General features: G+C 38.7%; 1 protein-coding gene across 3 annotated transcripts in view; it reads right to left on the bottom strand.

Annotated features, from left to right (window-relative positions):
* Positions 1–296: 296 nt before the first annotated feature.
* fbxw7 (F-box and WD repeat domain containing 7) overlaps positions 297–23,810 on the bottom strand; it is a 162,669-nt gene continuing 139,155 nt past the window's right edge. For all 3 annotated transcript variants that reach the window (XM_084094239.1, XM_084094240.1, XM_084094241.1), the window contains 9 exons: positions 22,967–23,105; positions 20,616–20,750; positions 19,540–19,663; positions 19,260–19,396; positions 18,174–18,287; positions 8,706–8,887; positions 7,169–7,394; positions 6,018–6,228; positions 297–2,601 (listed from right to left, as the gene is read on the bottom strand). In XM_084094239.1, coding sequence (XP_083950365.1) covers positions 2,333–2,601; positions 6,018–6,228; positions 7,169–7,394; positions 8,706–8,887; positions 18,174–18,287; positions 19,260–19,396; positions 19,540–19,663; positions 20,616–20,750; positions 22,967–23,105 — 1,537 coding nt within the window. In that variant the 3' untranslated portion in view covers positions 297–2,332. The remainder of the gene's footprint in view (positions 2,602–6,017; positions 6,229–7,168; positions 7,395–8,705; positions 8,888–18,173; positions 18,288–19,259; positions 19,397–19,539; positions 19,664–20,615; positions 20,751–22,966; positions 23,106–23,810) is intronic.

The raw sequence follows: 23,810 nt of genomic DNA, 5'->3' as shown, positions 1-23,810 counted from the left end.
CGCTTGAGACAACAGGCAGGTATTTTTAAATGATTTATCAGCTGTTCTGCAGGACACAATGCGGTCCAGCTCACGCATCTGGGGCTTTAAAGTGAGGATGAAATGTACCAGAAGGAGAAGAGTTGCCATCCTGTCTAGAAGACTAGAGAAGATGAGCTTTTCTGCTTTGTTAAATGAAAATCACATTAACCAATAAGCCCCATGGTTGGAATGCCTTGTTATTAAGCGGAACAAACTATAGAAGCTTTATTGGACACGACACACTTTCACACATTGAGGAACACAGACAGCCAAAATTGTTGAAATGAACAAAGAAAAACCCACATTTTATTGCACTTAAGTTATAAGAAAATAAAATTCTAAATGAATCAAACAAATACACAATCCCTTTAAGGTTTCTTTTTTTTATCTGTCTGTTATGCCAGGCAGTTTACATAAACTGAAAAAATAAAACAGCTCCAACATCTGATTTCTCAAACCAGATTATAAATTAAACAGAAAAAAAAAAAGAAAAAGAAAAAAAAAAAAAACAGGAGAAAGAACAAGATTGTTTTTTCTTTTAATATACAGTGTTAAACCACTTTCACAGTTCAGCTTGAGTTGTGTGACTTGGAGGATGAGACAAATCGTTTGGCTACGGATGCGGTTACGTTGTTTATCTATGAAGCTGCTTTACCATAAAAAAAACATAAAAAAAAAATAATAATAAAAAAAAAAAACTCATGAGAGCATTACCAACGGAACCAGGTTAGCTCTAGCACTTAAAACGTAATCAGATGTCCATTTCTGTACACTAAGACCACCTTTTTTCCTCGGTAACTTAACGTCGGTTCCAACAATCTCGTTTTTCAACTCATTAAAAACAAGAACGGTATTCTTTTTTTGTTGAAGCATACATTTCCACACAGAACAGGCTGGCAGAGCTTTTGTCCCAAGGAATGTGTGAACAATTTGCTCAAACACACACCCGCACGCACACCCAGTCATGCTCACAAACGCGCAAAATAGTTTCTACTCGTCTGTCGTTTCATCTCAGCAGACAAACCCGTCTCTTTGTCAGACATTCTCCCTCCTCTACGCCTCGTAGAGGCACATTTGGCTCAAGTTCAGTGGCAAAAAAAAGAGAAGCTGTTATGTCGATATCTTGCTTTTGTTGGTACGTTTGTTTGTGTCGTTTTTATAAGTTCAAACTCTACAAGTAACTTTTGTTTAGAATTTCGTCTGGGACTAAAACGTCACAGCCAGTTAAAGTTCCACCTTATTTTTTTTCTGTGTGTCTAGCAGCATAAAATCCAGTTTGGCCACTGGGATGGACAGTACTGGGGGGAAAAAGGTGGGGGGTGGGAAGAGACATATTCCCAGGAGCTTATGGGAAAACATTCTCAGTTCCCACAGAGCACCAGCACTGATGAACTAATGAGACCAGACTGGTTGAAAAACAATGAACGCAGGTCATCTCCGATCCATAGAGCCACTGCTTATGGAGTACTGAATTTATAAAAAAAAAAAAACACATCACAAGTAAAACCTCAAAAATGTGTGAAACAGCAGAGTGGGTTTAGCTTAATACTGAGACCTGTTGTTTGCAACAGTAGGCAGGAAGTGAACAAAAAATGCTGAACTTGAAAAGAAAGCACAAAACTTTAATTCACAGCTGTTGATGCGAAAACCAAAAAAAAAAAAAACGAAAGTTGTGGGGAACAAAGCAAAAAATAAAATAAAAAACGGATACAAAACAAAATAACGTGCGAGGAAGAAAGGGATATTTGGCGTGTGCTGAGGTTGATGAGGACTGACAAAATTGGCTTCCTTTGTCTCTCTTTCTCGAATCACTCCTGCAGTACAAAGCTCTTCAATTCTCATCTTTCTCCATAAATTTTTTATTTGTATACACTATTTATCTCTCCGTGTCCGTGTTGATGCGTTAGGGTTTCATGTATACAGTGTTGACTGTTTAGATCAAAAAAATAACGTTTGTACATATGGGTGTGAATTTCAGTCAGGCTTGAGCGAACAAGTCTCTGTGCAAGGTCGCCTTGAGTGGTAGGAAAAGGGACAATCCAGTCTTCCCAAGTCCTTCCTGTCAGTTTCCTTCCCAGAATGCTGTGGTGCATGAGCGTCTGCCCCCACCCCTCCCCCCTTCGGAAGGTGAACGGAACTGTGGCGGCAGTCGTGGACCGTGGCACAACGGGGAGAGATGTTGGCGGCAACTTATCGGGGAGGTGGAGATGCCATGAAGTGAGCGATCGGTCCTGGCGCGGAAAGACCCGGGGCAGGTTGCTCTCCCCACCCTCCCCATTTTACAAACAAGTCCCCTTTAAGTTCACCCCCTTCACTTCATGTCCACATCAAAGTCCAGCACCAGGAGCTTGGTTTCCTCCGTGCCGTTACGGCTGCCCACCGCGCAAACGAGTTTGGTATTGGAGGCGCGGATCCGCCAGACCACACCGCCGCTGCCTCCGCTCTCCAGTGTGACCAGGTTGCGGATGAACTCGCCTGTCCGAAGGTCCCACAACTTCACCGTACCGTCATCGGAGCTGGTGATGACAAAATTCTTGTTGAACTGCAAGCATGTTACTGCACTCTGGTGCTTGTGGGGACCTAAGAGCGAGATAAAAGAAAGAAAACAAGTTAAGAGTTGACATTCATTGTGAAAAAGTACATTTAGTATTGAATGTACACTTGTAGAGTACTCAAATCTTAAAAGTATATACATATATATATATATATATATATATATATATATATATATATATATATATATATATATATATATATATATATATATATATATATATATTAAAAAAACTACTTGCAGATAATATAATATGTACACTGTAAAAAAATTGCTGCCTTAAATTTTTCACTCATAAAGACTCCAGCATGTTTGAACGAATCTCCTGAATGAATGATTCAATGACAAATAGCCTACATTTTTTAACAGTCACTAGTCGCCACCTAATGCTGTAATGTAATTGATATAATCTTTAAAGCATCTAGTTACTTTCAAAAGTTGATTTGCTCTATTTTGATCGCTATCATAGATAGAGTTTATATCAGAAATATCCCAGTACTTCTGTGATAATATAAATTATTGTAACAGAAATAATGATCCTGTGTGTTTGAAAACTGTTCTCTCTAGCTCTTCAGCCGACGCAGATTTGAATGTTCTGCTGTGATCGCAGCTACTTGTCAAAGGTTTAAGATCGTGTGGGTGTTTGAATAAAGATAGCAATCTTTTAACGGTTAATCGTTCAGCTCTATTTGTAATAATGTCAAATTAAACGTTTTACTCAAAGTACATTTATTTATATGCTTAAGTCCTACTTATATTGACCAAATAAGCACTCTTAAGATCAAATAATTGCATTAATATAAATTTCAACTAAAATACATTTTCATTTTACAGCAAATAACATTTATTTAAGTGTCAAAAACAGTACATTCAATTTGCACTTAGGTATATTCTTTTAAAGTATATTATTTCCCTAAAAAGTACTCTTTTTAAAGGTTACAAGGGATTCCAGATGTAGAGGCTCATCACACACACCGCAACGCTGAAAGCCCGATAGACAGGAAATCGACCTGCAGCTATTTGCCACAACGGAGAAATCGGAGAGAGGATGTGTAACTATGGTTACGGGAAATACTGTGGCATTAATGGCTTAGATTCTATGCCCTTGAGGTATTGAATTGAGCCAGTCTTTCTGATAGGCCAAGGAACATCTTGAGTCTAAACAAAAGTGCTTAGACTGCTGTCAGCGAGGCATATAAAGATAAAGAGAAAAAGAGATGTGCTACAGTACACTGGTTCCTGTTACTGCAGAGGGGTGTGGTGAGCTATTACAGGCAATCCGTAGTCAAATACTGAAAATCATGTTATCAAACATCTAGATTGAGAACAAAGACAGATTGAAGTTCATGAGTGAATGAAAACTCAAAATATCCATTTCAAAGGCATGAATTTGCTCATGAATACCCATTAGTAGAGTGCTAAAGTCAACTGTGTGAATATAAATGAGATGGCCGCTCTCCATTGATGTGCAAGACACTACACAGAGTGACAAAATAGACCCTTTTCCTTTAATGAGTGACTGTCTATGAGCATTCGCACTTCAAAGCTCAGCCGTTGAGTTGAGCATCTTGTCTGGGGTCAAATGTGTGTTTTTGTTTATTATGTCAAACGATTAAGTGATAACAGGAAATGCTCAATGACCTAATTAAATGACCTATAAACTGATATATGGTCCATCCCCCCTCTGTCTTACCCTCTGGGCACCCCCAATAAGACCACCACATCCCCCTCCAATTCCTTTCATCATGTCATCTATTCCTCACCCTTCCAGAAGATTAAAGCTCAAGATGCTAAGAGAGGCTGGGAATTATGAAAAATACATCTTTGGAAACATGTTTTTCTTTGGCCTGAAGACGAAGTAAAAATGTTGTTTGTGGTTAAAATGCAATGGATAAAGCTCTTAAAGGAACAGTTCACCCAAAAACAATATGTATACCTTTTTCCCTCCAGCAACACAAAAGTAGAAAATGTTGGAAAATATTTTCATTCAACAACTTCACAGTGGCTGTCAAGCTACACAAAGGACAATCACTGTGGTCCAAAAGAGAAGTGATTGCTTCTAATGATTGCTTTGTGTGAGGAAGAGACTGAAATTTAAGTCATTAAGCAATAATCTTCCCCTACACCAAATTTTCTACATCTATGTTCAGGTTAAAGGAATGCTGCATTTAAATTCAGTATGAAACAAGTTGCAAGCTGATTTGATTCCCTATTGTGCCATATACCAAAGTAAAATGGCTTCTCGAACTAAAAAAAAAACAAAAACAGGATGCAACCTCATTTTGTACATGTGAGTGACAGGTTGTTGGAGGAAAGGGATTATTGTCCCGCCCTCGCACATGTCAGAGAAAAGATGTCTTTCCGATTAAAAATTACAAGGGTGCATTAATTTAAAAATAAAATAATGTGTACAGATAAATCATTTATAATAAACACTGCAATAATCTATAAAAAATTAAAGCTGTGTTTACACTGACAGCGACAACGCGCCATAATCCCATTCATTTCACTGTAGAGCTGGCGACTTTTTCGACAGTGACCATTGGTGACAGGATGCAGGCGTGTCCAGCGACAGGACAAAGTTGAGATATGTTTAACTATGCAAATAAAGAGCGACTTTCCGGAGCGACACAACCACCAATAGGAGTGAAGTCAGTGGAGCGTACGCGATTAGTCACTACAGCCTGTATTGAAATTTATTTTAGAGGTTAGCAACTTTCCTATAATTTATGATATGTGTCTGTGCACATACAGGGACACTCGCTGTGCTGACTCAGAGCCTGAATGGATTTGTGAACCCAGATAGTCTGTTGCTGGTGCTTTCGCTCCAGATAAATAGCCACAATGGCAAATAGCACCAGCTGTTTCTCATTCATCTTTAATATTAAGCATTTCATGTACGGACTCCATTTATATTTTCTCTTTTCCCTTAGTTTAGTTTAGCGGAAAAAAAATTGATTCAGTGTCTAGAACATGGAATAACAGATTGTGTGCCTTTTCTGGGTGAGATGGAGTAAACTGCGGCGCTAACAGTGTCATACGATAGCACACGTTGTGTAGCCATGGACTGAAGACCAGCGGCCAAGGTCAGGATTTTCGTTAAATGCTGCATTAAATTTCATATTGTATACCCTAGAACACTTGGTATATACGAGTCACATGGGATCATTCTGTGATACTTTTGCATCTTTTTTATAAGCTTGATGCAGGTCACTATGCACTACCATTATATGGATGAGCGCAAGCTGAACTTTTTTTTTTTTTTAATCTCCTTTTGTGGTCCATAAAAGAAAGAAGGGCATATGGCATTAGAAAAACATCAGGGTGAGTAATTTATGACTTAATTTAGATTTTAGGGTGAACTATCTCTTTAAGTCACTGACATTTTTAGGTGAACTATTCCTTTGACAGAGTTGCGATCAGTCATACTCTCTCTGCTCACCTTGCAGTGTCTGTAGGCACTGGCCGGTCTTGATGTCCCAGATCTTGACGGTGGAGTCAGCGTTTCCAGAGACGAGGATATTATCTTTGAGCTCCATGCCGCTGGTGAGAGACTGATGACCTGTGAGCGTGTGAATACAGTTTCCCGTTTCTACATCCCACACCCGAATTGACGTGTCCAACGAACCACTCACTACATGGATGCCGTCAAACTGTAGAAAGAGCGGATTAAATAAATAATTGTTCAGTAATTAATAAATTACATTATGTAAGAAAACTGTGGCTAAACACCCACAGTAGTCATTTGGCTTATTCTGTGTCTAGAATAAAACCCAAGAATTCAATAAAAGCTGTATTGAGCAGGGAAGGGATTTGATTCATTTCAAAATGAGATGCAGCACAAGCTGAATTCCAGATATTTTCCATTCCATTGTTATTGCATTAAATGGCACTATGTTTGATTAACTTATGCAATTACTGCAAAGCTCTTAAAATGATGGATATATGAACAAATGAGGACAAATGCAGATTAGTATGGACTACAGCCCAAATGTTTTGTCCCACAGTTGCTGTCAAAGACAAAATAGACTGTCCAAGATACAAAAATAAATAAAAATCTTTGTAGGAACGTTGGTTTACAATAGTTTAACAATTTTATAATGTTATGCAGTGTAGCCATTAAAAAAACCCAGATTTCCTTACACAGCTTGACCCTGTAATCTATGAACCAAAATTAAATATAATTTTTTTCAGATCCTATTGCGGTTACACCTAATAGCACTCATGATTAGATAATCCTGAGTCACTGAAGGTGTGTGGTTAAGATAAACTTCCTGCACAGTTACCAGTAGGTCATGAAAGCTTTTTAAGAGAATAGACAGAATGATAGTGCTTCTTATTCAGGCCAAATATCGCTTTAACCCATGCTTCTTTAGAGCACTGAGTGATGATTGAGCCTTACTGCTCAAGAATTAACCTAGCAAGGACCCGCAAAGACATTTAATGTTTCTTCGAGGAGATGGCTTGATTCTTTTTCTTGCTTTAAAGGACTATGAATCCATCAGCCATTAATCTGACCTCTGAGAGGCAGGTGAAGTGGCCGAGCGTTAGTCGGGTCACGTGTGTCAGGTGTAGGTAAATGTCTATGTTTACCTGTAGGGAGTAGACTCTGTTGGTGTGACCCTGGAGTGTGTGTAGGCAGGTCTCGGTTTCAGGATCCCACACTTTCACCATGAAGTCATAGGCACCGCTGACAACCCTACGGCCGTCATACTGCACGCAGCGAACAGCTGCCACGTGACCCATGAGCACGTGCAAACACTGACCCGTCTCTATGTCCCAAACCCGCAGTGTGGCGTCCCGAGAACCGCTCACCACCCTGAGAGAGAAAAACAAACTGGTTTACTTTTCAACATCTTAAAAAAGTGTGTGCTCGCATTAAAAGTTTCACATAATAATGTTGGAATGATTTATTTTTCAACTAATGATGGTAGAATTTAATCAGGCATTAAATCAGCAGTCTGACAGTCAATTGCTTGTACCTTCAAGGGTTGTATTTGCTTATAGCATTACATAAATCAAAGGGAAAACATACTTTGTTTATAAAACCAGACCCCTAGGAAACGAGTTTGATATATTTTTATTAAACAAAATGAACATTAAAATGGGTTCTGGTGAAGCAGAGAGTAACAAACAGAAACTACTATTGTTGTTGCTGAATGAAGCCTGAGGTCACTGAACAAAATAAGCAATCAAGCTTGACACAAAGGAAAAATATGCACACCCAAAACAGAGAATATTGTCAGGCGAGCAACTGTGTAGTTCACAACAGAGCATAAAGAAGCAAAGCTCAACTCTGTATATGAGCACTCCGCACGGTTAATGAGTACAGCTGAAATCAGATGGGAAATGTGCAGTTTAACCAGCACTGTGTGCTGCTATTGAATGGAGTTATCTTTAAAGAAGTATTAGGCTATATAATGTATTTTACAATATATATAAAAAATTAACTCACGCATGGTAGTTGTTTATCCAAAGCTGATACTCTACATCAGTTTTTCCTTTTCAATTTCATTTAACCAGAAATGATTAAATTCAATACCATTAATATTTCAGTTATTAATATTGAAATATTAAATTGATATGTTTTTAATTTTAATCTAATTTTAACAGTTTTAACATATGCTTAATTTTAAATATTCATTAAAAAAACATTGATACTGTGAGTGAAAAATGTATTGTGCTAAGAGTGCAATCCACACAAATGTATTAATCATTCACTTTTTTTGTTTTCCTTATAAACAACTGGGGTAATTTTAATATATCTAATAAAGTATTTAATTCATGTAAATCTGGAGGTAAACACAAAAACCAAAGTGGAAAAACTATTGACTAATCATTGATATGAAATGTTTTTTGAGCACTAAATCAGCATATTAGAATGATTTCTGAAGGATCATGTGACACTAAATACTGGAGTAATGGCTGTTGTAAATTTAACTTTGCCATCATAGGAATTAATTACATTTTTAAATGTATTCAAATGGAAAATTACTTTTTTTAAGTGTCAAAATATTTCACAATATTACTGCCTTTACTGTAATAATGTGAGTAAAGCTTGTATAACCTCAGTGGAGCAATCTATATGCATCTGGATGTAAAGTGCCTTTTGGGAGGTGGTAGATGTTACCTTTTCTCATGCAAGTGCATACAGCGCACTGTTGAGGTATGACCATACAGCGTGTGGATACATTCTCCTGTCTCTGCATTCCAGACCTTCAGCGTTCGGTCTGTGGAGCCACTGATAATGATGTTGTCTCGCATCTGAGAGGACCAGACCCCTCCGGTGTGGCCGACTAACGTCCGCAAACACTGGCGACACAGAGAGAAGGAATACAAGTGTAAATCAATTGAATTACAATGGCATTCAACTCAAAGAATGGCCAACAAAAAAGGTAGCAAATTAATTACACACTAATTTAAAGCACTCAGATCCATCACTTTGACCTTTACCCAAGACATTACTTATGCTTATCAACATATATCAAATAACTCTATGGTCCATTTGAAGCAGAAAGCAGTGTTACTGGAAAAAGAAACTCCTTATTTCATTTCATATATATTAGATATCGATCGGCATGATGAGAGAAATCCCACAGAATAATCCATAAGGCTATAGCCCATTTCCTCTAAATCTAATTAAACCAAATTCAATTTAATATCAGAGGCAAACATGAAAGCAAAGGTGCCTGTGGTCATTTCGTTGTGTTATGAGGCGAGTGGAAAGCTTTGCAAGTGTCGAAGGCGTAACCTCTGAACCATGGCCGATAAAAACAGGGGTGATAAACCCAGGAGATGTGAAAGAGGAGGTCTCAAGGCCTTTAATTCATAATGCAGCTGCTCCTATTTCTGTCTCCATCTCGATTCATGATCAACCGCAATGCATCATTAATCTTTAGAAGCGGTGACCAACCTCCACGCCACCGAGGACTTTCGAGCGTTTTAACGCGTCTTTCTTTGTTCTATCGCCATATGTGGCAATTGATGGAACAAAAGAGCAACTACTGAGGAAATCAAACCAATTAACATGAATCCTTTCAAACTATTACTGTACCTGCAAAAATGACAAATGGGATAAAACAAAGGAGTTAAAAGCAGAATGGGCTTTTCATAGGGAACTGGATGAACGACAGGGATGTCGTCTCTAAACAATCCTGTGTTAAAATGTGCCCAAAGCCAATTTCTTATCTTATGATCAAAAGCTACTCCACTCACATTTGTAGTGTCCATAACATGCCAGAGAGAAAAAGGGAGGGAGGTTAAATCATGAATATTAATGTACTTCTTACTGCATTATGCATGAGGCGTTGTGTTCCATAATGAGTATGTGTTACTAAGGCGATAGATCTTTCCCATGGAATGTTGGAGTGGTTTAAATAATGCCGGTGAGCATGGAGCCGTGTTCTTAGGCGATTACAGCCTGCTCAGGCTGTCTCTGGAACAGGAACTTTGAAACCAAAAGGCTTAGGTGTCTGTTTATCTGCCCGTTGAGAAACCATAAAAGAGCAAGTCTGTGGCACCCACGAGGCATGGAGATTAGCATTCCGTTTGAGTGGCTGATGGGAAACGTTTGAAGCCAAGGATCGAGGTTTAAATCCATTTGAGAAACCCCTTCCAAAATTCCACTCATTTTACAGTCCACATCTAATCTTAGGGAAGAAGATACCGTGCAAATGGTGGCTAAGGTGGTAAAGTGCCAGTGTTTATTTTGTTTAGTCTCATTCCACATTACGCTCGTCGGACTGAAGTGGGTCCCATTTCAACACCCTCGCTCTCGTGTTCAAAACCCACCGTATTCCTGAATGGCCAGGATTGGCACACAAATTCCGTGTTTCAGATGGTGAGCAGACTGTTTAGAGCAGCTGTTTTCATTGCTAACCCTCCTATTTTCATACTAAAAAAGTCCTCTCCCATCTGGAAGAGCACTATTATTAAAGCTTTTCATCACCAAACCACAGACTACAATGGTTTGTGGGAACTGCAGTTTGAAGAACATCTGTCTGTTAAACACTGTTCAGCTATTGAGCCTGGGCTTTGTAAAGGAGTTAAAGGAGGGTATACAAGGTAAACAGAGGAAATTATAGTGTGCCATAACCATGGTATGGTTCTCTTAAACACAAAACCTCTTCTAGGGCCAATAAATGGCTGATGGCTGTTTGCATAAATATAAGGGTAAACAGTGTCTTTGCATACAAAACAATGCTGTCACTACCACATTACATTCATTCTAAGCTTTCTGGGAAAGACTGACTATTCAAAAGGTCATCAGATAATAGATCAGTGTTGTTATTGTTAAAACAAATGACAACTATAAAAGTGTTTTCATTAATTGAAAATATAGTTCCACTGAGTCATTTACACCGTGCTCTCTCATTTCATACCTTGTATCCTGTTTTTGGTGCGTACATTTTTTCTAATTACTTCATGAAAACAGCGATGATCTGCACTCAAAATTCGTCACATTATTTTACATTTTTCACAGGCCATTCATTAATTGACAAAGCTGAAATATAATAAAATATAAATAGATGAAAAACAAACCCAAAATTAGCAACTGAAATAAAATGTATTGAAGTACTAAAATTACTTAAACCTAAATAGATTTTTAGAATTAAATTAAATAGAATTACCTAAATAGAAAAAAGAAAAAAAAAAGACAAAAACAAAATTACTAAAAACTTAAATGAAAATGAAAACTTACAAATAAAAGCTTATTCAACACTAGTAAATACTACAATAACATACAAATAATGCAAAAATAACACTGGGTTAGATTTTAACCTCAGTACATATGAATGGTATGAAGTTAATTATCCATCTACAGCTACATTTAAAAATCTTTAGTTGGGGTGTTAAGCCCATCAGGCCTCAAACAAGCAGAGGTTTAAGCTGATTCCAGAACAGGTTTAGACGTCTTCTAATAAACGATTTGCAAGATCAGCATATGAAGGTAATCTCCGGCTGGGTGTGTTTGTTTCTCTGATGCAGGAGTGGGTGGACGGTTTGGGCAGGAGTGCTGCAGTCTGCATGTTAAGGAGTTGGTGGTCAGCCAAAGGTGCAGTCTGAGTCATGGCTGGAGCGAGGGAGGGGGAGGAGAGTCGCAGGAAATTAAAAGCCGAATAAAGCAGCGAAAACGAGGGGAGAGAGCGTGAAATGGAGCCAAAGGCTTTAGGATTGAGTGAAAGATGTGATGAAAGCAAGAAGTAAACAGAAGGATGGAGGCTGGAGGGCTGTTTTCACAGTGAGAGACACAGATGCATATGCTCATACACTCCCTGTGACCTTCTCACTCCTCTACAGTACGTCATGTCACACCCAGATCTCCTGCGCTACCGTAAACACATCTCCACGAAAGGTGACCTCCAGCAGCAGAGAGCAGCTTTGAACACATTGCCAAATTAAAACCCGAAAGCCCTTGAGACCGTTTATGCAATCTAAACCCAGGGTTTCACACAGTTCATACTGTACCCTGGGTTAGTAATTAATGAAATATCACACTGTACATTTGTAAAAACCGGGTTAATGTTCTTTATTTGCATATTCATGAGGCGATAGCATGCAAGTAGATGCTTTAATAGTTGATTCGTCTAAGGAAATTTTGTCAAATTTGTTTTGGCTTCTTAAATCTTCTGAAATATAATACAAACATAATACAGCTGCTGGTTTATTCCAGTTAACGCGTTTGTCGTCGCTGTTTTTTCCCCTCAGGTGCTGAAACTAAATAGTACAAAAAGCTCATGAAATTTTAATGAGGCAAGCACTGAGGATGCTTATGACCACTTATTTGTTTCCAAATATTTTGCTGTAACTTTCCATCATAGGTTCCCACATTTTCAAATATATAAATTTAAATAATTTTCCCAAGACATATGTATATTTAATTATAGAGCATAACAAGAACATATCTATTGACCACAGAAATTTCCATGACTTCTCCAAGATATTTTAGAATTTTATTTATTTCCATGACTTTTTCAGGACAGAAAATCACACTTTTGAAAGATACGCAAACTAAAGATTGGCAGTTCTGAATCAGTTGGATTTTTTGCTAATACTGGTCACATCTAAATGAAAAACTTATGATATGCATAGATTATCATAAATAAAAAAATATATAATATAACACAATGTATATAATATATAAAATAATATATATATAACAGAGACACTTACAAGATAATTTTTTTAACCAAATAAATATGTTATAATAGAGCATAAGGAACATTTCTATAGACTACAGAATTTTCCTAGCCTGGTAATACCAAACTCTGCTACTTCGCTTTGCTTCGTAGACAGAGTCTGGCATGGCATAATTGAAAAGCGTTTTCTTTCTCGCGGGGGGGCGCTTGTCTGAAGTTTAAAATCATTGGTTACCCGTAAGCCAATCACATAACGTTTGGTTATGGCGTGTGTTATGCGCATGCTCAGCCGCATCTAACTTCCACTGTAAACACATGTATGATGCGAAAACAAAACCATCGAGCGAAATACCGGAGTGAACACGGCTGTGAACGACTTTTGCAGATTATGTGAAGTAAATCTACGCATCCACGGTACAGTCAGTGTCTACGTCGTCACGGCTCTCAGCCCGCCCTCTGTTCGTTGATTTGCCGGCTGTTTTCAGGCCGGAGGAAAACGGAAAGCTATTACGCTGTCTCAGACTGAGTACAGAAGCGAAATGAAATTGAGCGGAAGTACGAAGTCTGACGTAGTCAGGCTAGAATTTTCCATGATTTCTCTGTGATTTTATTCATTTCAGATTCTTCTAGGCCTGAAAAAAAAATGGTACTTGACAATCGTGGCTAGCGAGGCCGGGGTTTCTCCTTCAAAATTACAGTTGAGAAATGCTGCTTTAAGCACAGTGTGAAAATCCCTTTAGTATTTTTTTAGGCCTTTTTTCAAAGCATCCACATAACCTTTTGTGGTCACCAACTTTCTACGCCACTCATCCCTGAACAGGTGAAAAGAGCTGTGGTTAAATCCTGACGACATCTCAGAAAAGCCAGATTAAATACGTTTTAGCCCTGGGCTGGTTGTGATGTGACAGAAAGAGAGAGATGTTGGCCAAGTGTCACTATATGAGGAATATTCCACAGGCATTTTAAAGCTGCTAGATGTCAGACATGTCCGTAAAGCTGGCATAGAGGAAACTTCCATTGCTTCAGAGTTCTGGTGATTGTCTCTGAAGTTTTAGGATAAATCCTTCTCAACTCCGGAGACTGTGGACGAGTCCGACAGCTCCCAGTGAGATGGAGAGAGAGTGCTACATATAATCTGTGAAGTGGTTCAATCGATGAAACGCCTCATCTATTCAGGTAATCTCAGCAAAGTAGTTTGTTTTGTTGGTCATGCCATGGAGACAACATTAAAACCAAAGTCCATAGAAGCCCCTGTTCTTATCTTGATCCTAATCCAAAGCAGCTCATCTGCTTGCTTATGTTTCTGTCACATTTCATCCCTCATCAGACGCTTATCGTGCTGTACACATCCTCAAGCGTGGCACACATTCAAATGAGCAGGATGCTGCGTTCGAGCCTAATCTTCCCTCAAAATCACTTTCCTATTACACACAGCATGAGGCCCATTCATTTACTATGGAAGGGGGCCAGTAATAGCATTATCATGCAAGTGCGGGTGAAGATGGTCTGTAATCCACGGCACGCCTATCAGATCTTTATCTTCCATTCGTATCGGGCGTCGCTCAGACATTTACTTATTTCCATGTTGGGCTAATGATACTAGGGGTCGGGTATAAATCTAATAATATACCAGTATAAATTTGTCGTAGTTGCCAGTGTTTCCTATGCAGCTTTCCTGATTCAGCTGAAATTAAAGATATGTAGCCACTAAATAATGGGAAGGGAACCAGTGAATTGTTTTCACAAACAAGGTTCGTCAAAACATGACTCTTATGGGCAGATTCTTGTATTAGGTTACAAATCTGGGCACTATCATTATAGTCAGATTCAATAAAATTCACCAAAAACCACACTATGGAAAACCAAACTTTTAATTTTTTTCATAAACTCTGAATATAGCAGTAGAGCATGGTGCAGATAACACCAAGATCATGGGTTTGATTTGCGATTAACTGAACATGCATAAACTTATAAAAATATACGCCTTCAAAGCAGTATACGATTTTTTATTTTATTTTTTAAATGCATCTGCCAAATGCATAAATGTAAATGTGTTTTATGTCGGTTTCTTAACTACCCTTTTCAATAAAAAAAAATAAAAAAATATTTCAGGTCTATGAGGGTGCCTTTAACAATGAAATATGTGGGTCAAATGAACCTGCAAACATCATAATCATGATAGAAATTTTGTACACATTCCACAACAGTGTTCATGAGTGTGTTCCTAAAATGAGAAAAAGTCAACCAGTATTTGACTAATATAAAACAAATATTATTTAAAAAGATATGCAAATAAAAGGTTTTGAATCATTTTTTGCTTATATGGTGCATCTCTAGATTAATCATAACCTTAGCCAAGACTGCATGTGTCAAACTGTTTGTGCGCATAAATAATATCCTTGATTGTAAAAAACTACTTTTAGCAACCAGTATTTCATGTTCTTTCCCGTCCAAGTTTTTCATGAATCACTTCAACAGAAAGCGGGAACCAGCCCATAGTGGTGCTTGCCAAATCTCAATAAACATTATCTGTAATGGGAAAAGCTGTTAATCTGGTCTCAGATCAGCAGTGAAGGGCACCTTTTTACCTAAACAGAAAGAAACCTGCTGGTTCCAACAGATGGACTGCAGCAAAATGGCCCCTTTGGAGCCTTTTTTTTTTGCTTGTGAAAAGTGAATGGCAATTTTCTGTTTTAATCTATAAACACAAAATGGGCTCCACTATAATGAGTGAAATGAGTGAAGGGTGTTTACTGAGAAAAGAGCACTTGTGAGCAAAGGAATTCCAACTATTCTCTTGCTATGACATTCTTTGGCCGGCTTTATCCTCAGACAATATCAGAGCAAAGCAAACAAAGAACGGAGAGAAATTTGGACAATGACACATCCAAATACCATACAAAGAAAAAGCACACGCTTTCATTCTTTAGACAAAATAGAGGTCAAACTGGAGGAAAACAAAATACATAGTGTTTGCCTGAGTATGTGTGTACATAGGGGTTTGGGGATGTAGAAATCCAGGACCCATGACCCAAAGGAGCCTATTTGTCTAGATCTGCTATCGATCCCAACCCGAGAAGGTTTTAGTCTCAGAGGGTGAGTATCTGCCAGTGAGTTGCTTGCATGAACTCCAGGGGTTTACAGCACTTAAATGGTGAACTGAAGTGTAGCGAGAGGAAAAAGTAAACAGACCCAAGGTCAAGAAGACAGAGAGACTGTAAGAGAACCAGAAAGAGATGAACAGAGCAGTGGAACCGAGGGGAGAGGAGGGGGCATCCATAGATTCAGAGTTTTGTGGTTGTGGCTGTGGTCACGACAACAGAAATGCAGACTGCAAAAGTGCAGAAAATGCAAATTTTTTAAAACACAAGAAGAATATATATTGGACTTTATTAATGTCCTCAAAAAGACAGTTAATAGTTTACAGTTGAGTGAACTGCAAAAGTGAATAGAGAGTATGAAAGAGTAGTCGCACTAAACCCCATTGTCTCCTGCTTTACTGTTCCACTTCCTCTGACAGGCGCTTCAAAGGACACAGCATTTCCTGTTTAATTGGCCCCAGCGAGTTCCACGGGACTCTCTAAAGCATTGCATCAGACTTGAGACACTATTCCCACAGCTATAATCTCCTTTATATTAGGGATGCATAATATACTGGTTGTCGGCTGATATCCGAAATTAATATATTATAACAATTTAAATAGAAAATATTTAAACCATTTAATTTACTTATTTAGCCATTTAATAAAACGTGGGCAACACAAACAATTGTTGACATATCAACTGTTTTCCATTATGGGCCAGCTGAACACATGTTTTTAGAACTATGAATACATTTATATACACATACATTTACAACCTATGCTCGCTCTCTGATGGTAATGCCTGTTTTAGCCTTTTTGGAAAAAATTTGGGTATATTTCTGAGTAACAGAAGTTGATCCAAGCTTTACAAGCATTTTCAAGCTGGTGCTTCTTTTCGACAGCTCCGCAAACAGAACTGCATGATGGGAACAAAAAGGCAGCCTGCCATATATGCGGCGATGACCCTAATCATGGCGCATCTGCCATCTGCTACGATGATGTCTCTCATCAGACAGCATGTTGCTGCTGCACCAATCACGTCTCCGCTGTGATAAGACGAGAGCCAATCAATGCACACTAGATTTGATTACAGAAGCTCAAAGGCTGATAACCTTGGGAATGATTTGAGATCCTCTTCTGTGAAAAGCGGACTAAGATGGAAGATGGAAGAAAAATCTAACAAACGAGAATGACAACGCCCCTGTCAGTGTCTGTTATGATAGTGAACATTGAAAGGAGAGATTTCATTAGACTCTGGATGAAAATGGAGGTCAGGATGGAAAGGGCAGCGCTGCATGATGAGTGAACCGTACACACACACACACGTTATTTTACAACTGCCATAAACTTGCAGCACAAGGAACATGTCACAGCATCAGCCGGCACAATGAATCCTTAAAGTGCAGGAGGAAGGGAATGGCAAAGAAAGGAGGTGAGAGAGAGAGAGAAACAGTCAGGCAGAAAGACAGGGTGTTTGACATCATCCCAGTGTTCAATAGAACATGACTGTTCTCACATTCTCACGTGAATAAGTGATGAAGATGCTCATGTGCAGGTTTTCTGGATGAATTGAGATGGTAGTGAGTGCCGTTGTACAAGGATGCTCAATGAAAACACACCTCCCATGAGAGAGAGGGAGAGTGAGAAGATGAAGAGAATGAGAGGAGGACAGAGAGGGGTCAGCTGCACATTCATGTACACCTCAAATATCTGAAAGCCTTTTGAAAATGCAAGCAAAGCAGCCAAACTTTCTCAATCAGTGATCAATGTATTATTCAGTGATAACTGAGAAAATTAAATGATCATCATTGATATTGATAGTGGAACTAGAGCCAATCATTTTAAATGATAATCCTGCAAATTCACATGACGTGAAGACATGTGACTAATAGAAGATTATTATGTTACTCTGAGACCCTTTAGCTGCATTTTCATATTCTTTTTAATCTGCCAGATTATTGCACTGTTGCAGTAAAGTGGAGTAGATGGCATATTTATACATTTTGGATGTGCTAATATGTTGAATTATGTTTTTAAAAAATAAGTCATATTACAACCGTTGCAGTTTCCGTAGAAATTTCGCATGATCAAACTCTAGTGTGACTGTGGCTTTAAGTAAGAGTGATGAAGCACAATTGTGCCTCATTTTAATCAGAATCATATGCTGTGAGTAATACTCTTACAGCAGATATTCAACAGAATATACTATATTCTGTTTCTTTAATTTGAACAAAAAAAAAAAGTTATAATTTTATAATTCATGTACTTAAATATGTATATATACACAGTATATATCACTGCTGAACATTGCATTATCCATTGGATTATGCATTTACCTTTAAAGCTAAATAAATACATAAATAAATAAAAGCTCACCTTTCCAGTAACAGCAGACCACACTTTGAGTGTGTTGTCATCTGAGCCGCTCACTATGCGATTTCCACAGAACTGGAGACAGGTGATGACATGGTCGTCATGGCCTTTCAACACCTGGAGATAGAGAGAAGGCACAGGAGAGAAAGAGAGGATTAATTACAAAATGAACAGAAACGCCAGTATTTCAGTGATGTGTGAGAATGATGTGAACCTGCTGATGTGGCAAATGGCAAAGCAGCTTTCAACTTGACATGGATGAACGAAACCGTCAGGTTCATGGTCACAATGGTAACAAACGAGTCAGGCAAATAAATGCTTCTGCTGTTCTGGTGCAGCTGAAGCATGTGTACATCCTAAAATTCTTTCTTTTCTTTTTTTTTGCACCCACTGTGCCTTAAAGAGGATTTTTAAGTAGCTCTGTACAGGCTAGTGCAGGTGTGTCTAACACTTTTCCACACATATCTGTTCCAGGATTGAGCCCCAGGGGACAGGCGGATGGGTATCTCTCAAAAGGAAATCTAAATTAAATTTACAGCAGTAAAAATCAGTTTGAGTGCCAATTTTGACAAAGTGATTAAAGTGATTTAATATTATGCCTTATAGTAATGAGGAACTAGAAAAATGAATGTGGCAAAAAGCAAAACCATCCATCCATCGGCAGTAAGATTTTTTTTATGTTTCTGAAAGAAGTCTCTTAGAAAGTTCATATGATCAGCAATTACTTAAAATAGAAAACTTTTGTAACATTATACATGTCTTTACTGTCACCTTTGATACATTTATTGCATCCTTGCAGAATAAAAGTATACATTAGAAAAACGTACTGACGACAAACTATTGAACGGTAGTGTTTGTGTATATAGTTAAAATAACATTATTTTCTATATTTAATTATTTAATATTTCCTGTAATGTGTAAGTACAAATGTACACTTGTTCCCTGTGCCATGTCTTTTTAGACACATGGGATAAACACTTGAAATGTCATTTAAAACGGGTGTATGTACAGTGAAGTCCACTTCGCAGGACACTATCAGGAATGTACCCGTTTAGTAGGAGTGTAAAAGTGAATACACACACACACTACCTTAGGTGATTTGAGGTCCCCTCTCCTCCAGTTGGTGTCTATTCTGTGTTGTCTGATGTAGGCACTCTTCCAGGGACTGTGTGTGAACCCTGGCTTGATAACCTTCCTTCTCTTTATGTGCAAGGGCTCGTCAATACCTGCAAAAGTGTAATTTTCTATGTTGGTGACACCGATTCAATGCATGATTCTACTATTATAACGGCATCAATCAGGCAACTATTTAATAAATGTGCGGTTTTTTTACTCTCTCCACAGAGTTTGTGGAGAGCAGTGAAATCACCTTCTTCTTTGCATTTTTCCCTCCAGAGCAGGTTGTCTTCTGCTAGAATGCGCCAGTAACGACACGTCTGAGCCGCCTGAAGCAGATCCTTTGGCTCCAGAAATGACAATACGTGTAAGGCCAACTACAACAAGACAGAGAAAGAGTGAGACATCAGGAGAAGGCTACGACGGGGATCAAAACACTATTGGGATAGTGTCACAAAGGGGCTTAAAACCCTTTTTATTTTATTTCTCTCAAAATGTTACATAGCAGGTTTTTCAGGAACCAATGAAATAGGAAACGCATAGGATTTGAGATAAAACTATTGTTTGAAAAAGCTTAATAAACAGAGCATTGGCTAAACATTTGTTGAAAATGGATCTTTGAGAAGTAAAAATATTTTTTCTTAATTTGGGCTTTTAGCCATTTTAACCCTATTAAATGTCTAAGGTCTTCACTTGATCACAGTAGTGGATTTATCAATGTACAATTCTTTTCTTTTTTTTTCTGTTCTCCCATTGCCAAGAGTGCTGCCATTTTGCGCAGACCTCAGTGAAGACAGAGCATGTCCAAACAGTTCCACCATTCCTTATGCAATCAATCACAACGGTTGCAGTCTGAGATTCCTCAGTGTGTACAGTACTAGCCTAAAGGAGCTTTTTCCACAATCTGCTTCAATCAGGCAGACAGACACACCCTGCATATTACTGCACTGACACAAAAGAAAAACAACCTTGATGGGGAGGAGAGTCGGGAAAGATGACAGGTGATGGAGAACAAGAAAGGCAAGCTGAAACAGCAACAGGAAGGAGAGAGGATGAAAGGAAAAGATGACTGCCATTACAGAAAGAAGAAGAGCAGAGAAAGGGAAGGGGAGGGGGTGCCAAGGTAGTTTCCTCTCTATATTCTTGAACAGAGGCTGAGAGAATTGTGATTTTTTTTTTGAAGAGGTGTAAGAGAGGACATGTCTGTCAAACTAATCTCCAGCACCTACTACTTTGCTTTAAAACCACCCTGTCAAATATCAAAGCCATAAAGTGGAAGACTGCGTTAAATTAACATGAATGGACATCAGTGTTATAGGTCATATTTACCTCTCTGGGCAGCAGTGAGATGAAGTCTCTTTGAAACTGCGGTTCGATCACCTGCATCATGTGTTTCACCTGCGTGGGCTCACAGCTGTCGATCAACTCATCCAGCGCAAGCAGCTTCTCTGGGCCACTCCAGCTCTGTAACACACACGTCAGCACATGTGACCAAGAGCATATAAAGAATGTGTGCACATTTACATTTAGAGCTTTCAATTAGAACTGGCAATGCTTTGTCACTGGCTATTCTGCAGCAAACCATTCCCTGAAATGGTAACTTCTGGTATGAACGGAACCATGAAGGTTCTTGTGAGTCAAATGGAACAGACTTCATGTCTTGGGGCTGTTGGAAACTTCCCAGGGTTCGTTCTCTCCATATTAAGCTGCGGTCAACTTGATCCAGAGGAATAAAATGTTTCGCTGATCTCATGGTGTTCGGAACTTAATTCGCTCTCAGTGAGGACGTGCTGCACCAGAGAGATTGTGCCAAAGTCATTCCGCTCTGAGGCGCATCAAATGAGGGAGGAGGATTGCTCAGGGATGTTTATGATGGAAGAGGGATGCACGGAAGAGGACTATGGCGGACTATAATTCACTGCTGAAACGCTTCAGCTGGGGGAACTCAGCATTGTTGTTGCAGGCTGGTTTATGTCTATATATGTTTATGCAAGCATAACTAACACTTTTAGCAGCTCAAACTAATGAGATGCCATTAAACAGTTGGGCAAAAATCTGATTCAAATGCTTATTTGTGTTGGCTCTTTAATTGAAGCCAAGTAATTAGACTAATCTTGAGATACAGGCTTCCCAAACTTTATCAATGAATTTCCATGACTTTTTAACAACATGTGTTATATTACTTATGACCAAGGTTGACATTTCCAAGATAAAACATTTAAAATTCCAGCAAGGTTTCCCATGACTGTCAGAACTCCAAAAGTTGCAATTCTAATGCCCGGCTTCAACCCTGAACTGCTACTAAGATATATCACCACAGGCTTCCACTGTAGAATGCAGAAATGACACATTTAATGTGAATCACGCAAGCGATACTGAAATCGCTGACTCATAGGGATACAGAGTGTCATTTGCACCTCCAGATATAAGCCTTACAATAACTCAGGGCAGAAACAAGTAACTCATTCAAGCACTGACTGAGCAAACAAGCGAAACCATTTCTGAACCCACTGTGTAACCGCATAGACCGCAATTGAGAGGACGTTATGCAAAACTATTGATTCTCTCCTGAGACACCATTCAAAGACTCGCCTTTGACGTCATGAAGAATTACGTGCACATTTCCAACTGCACTTTTAATAAAGGCCTTTTTGAGTAAACGGAAATCTAGCTTGACTCAAAATTCATTCAGAAGAAGCAAGAACACATCTTGGGCAAAACTTTGAGCATTAGACGAAAGCTTCTTCATCCTTTCAGTCAACACAGGTATCTGCTATTTCATGCCAGAGCAGCTTCGTAAAGCCTGAGGACTGATGAAGCCTGTAATTATCTGTAAGGCAGAGCAAACACAGACTGAGGTGGAGACTCTGCTTTCGGTTGAGGCTCGAATTGTTGTTCTAGTAAGACGGATATGACAACGATGTAAATAGTTGCAAACTTGTAACGGCCGCATGTCCTTAAATAGCTAGTTTAGATTCTGTCAGATCTTAGTACCAGCACTTAGTAATTAACATAAAACCAGACTGCAAAAAAACTTAAGTCTCTTAGCACATGTTGTCAAGGTACAGAGTCCCACAAATGTATTCATGGACACGTTTTAAGTTTAAAACAAATCCCTCATTTTAGGTAAATCATGGCCACGCTGTACTAACTCATTTCCTTGTTTTAATTTAGTTGACATGCAGAAAAAAAAAGAAGCAAGATATCAGCCACAAATTGACGATTCATTCCCACGACTTCCCAACTCATTCCCTCGGAACAAATGAATAATTCACGGGAACAATGTTTAACGTGCATGTCACTAACATGATGCTCATAAACAAACAATCTCTAAATTCTGACATATCGCCATTATATAGCCAATATGTGCATATCGGTGATCTAAATTCTTTATTAATGCTTGTTGAAATCTATAGAATGTTCACCAACCACCATAAAATTATTGGCAGAAGAATTGTGTTTGTTATTATTATTAATAAATATTTTATCAAAATAATAGTTAATGTGTATTAAACTATGGTGTCATGTTTATTTAAAAAAACAATATGCCTAGAGAAGTGTGCTACAGTGATTTTACCATGACTACGGTTTTACTCCGCAGTGATAGTATAGTGGCACCTGGTTAACTCTCTCTGGCAGGTCTTGTGAGAAACAGACTCAAATTGTTTGGCTGAACTCACCTGAAAGGTGCGGAGCCACTCCTGCAGGCCCGTGGGGGGCTGGATGGATGTGATACGCCGTCTCTGCTGACCCTGCCCGTTGACCGCTCGCAAGCCCCCAAACGTGGTGGGGGTGGCTGGGTACGGCAGTCCTGTGGGACTATTCAGTGAGGAAGGATAAAAAGAGAGGGAAACGAATTAGACTTCAAGAGTGGGAAAAAAAGATACAATTCAAAAATCACACTAAATGATAACATTTGTAAAGGACATTCGGTTGAGGAATTTATAACAATTCACTCTGACAGGAGACATCTGTATGTTCCTTATCAATGATAGTGTGCAAGACTGTAGTTTATAGAAGATTTCAAAACAAAATAGCTCACTGAATGTACTGTGGATGAAGCTACTATGAAAATCTGAGGCTTTATTTCAGAACAATAGTGTGAGAATTACAGCCAAAACCAAAGTGGTGTGTGGACTGAATCTGTGCCAGATGAGCACTACAGTCCACTAGAGCAACTGTTGTGGTCCAACATTAGACAACGTGACCATTTACCTCAGCCTCAGAATTCAATCAGCCACCTGCCCAACACCAATTCATTCAAATGTTTATCTTCATCTTTGTTTCATTCCTGGAAACCCTTTCCTGTTTCATTTCATTATTAGAGAACCCATTATTAGAGAAAACGGTGCTCAAAAGCTTAATGTATGCAAACTAGTAAGAACTGAAGCACATTCCTTTTTCCACTTGTGGTGAGAAAAGGACGCAGAGTTGTCCCATGTCAGCAGTCCTTACTGCAATTCTATGTCTCTGGGGCCCTACACTAAAACAAAAAAGACAATTCAGCACTCCTTCCTTGCTTTC

Source organism: Abramis brama (assembly GCF_963993115.1).
Source record: "Abramis brama genome assembly, chromosome: 2".
NCBI lineage: Eukaryota > Metazoa > Chordata > Actinopteri > Cypriniformes > Leuciscidae > Abramis > Abramis brama.
Note: the sequence above shows the minus strand (reverse complement) of the source record. Positions and strands in the feature narration are given on the sequence as shown.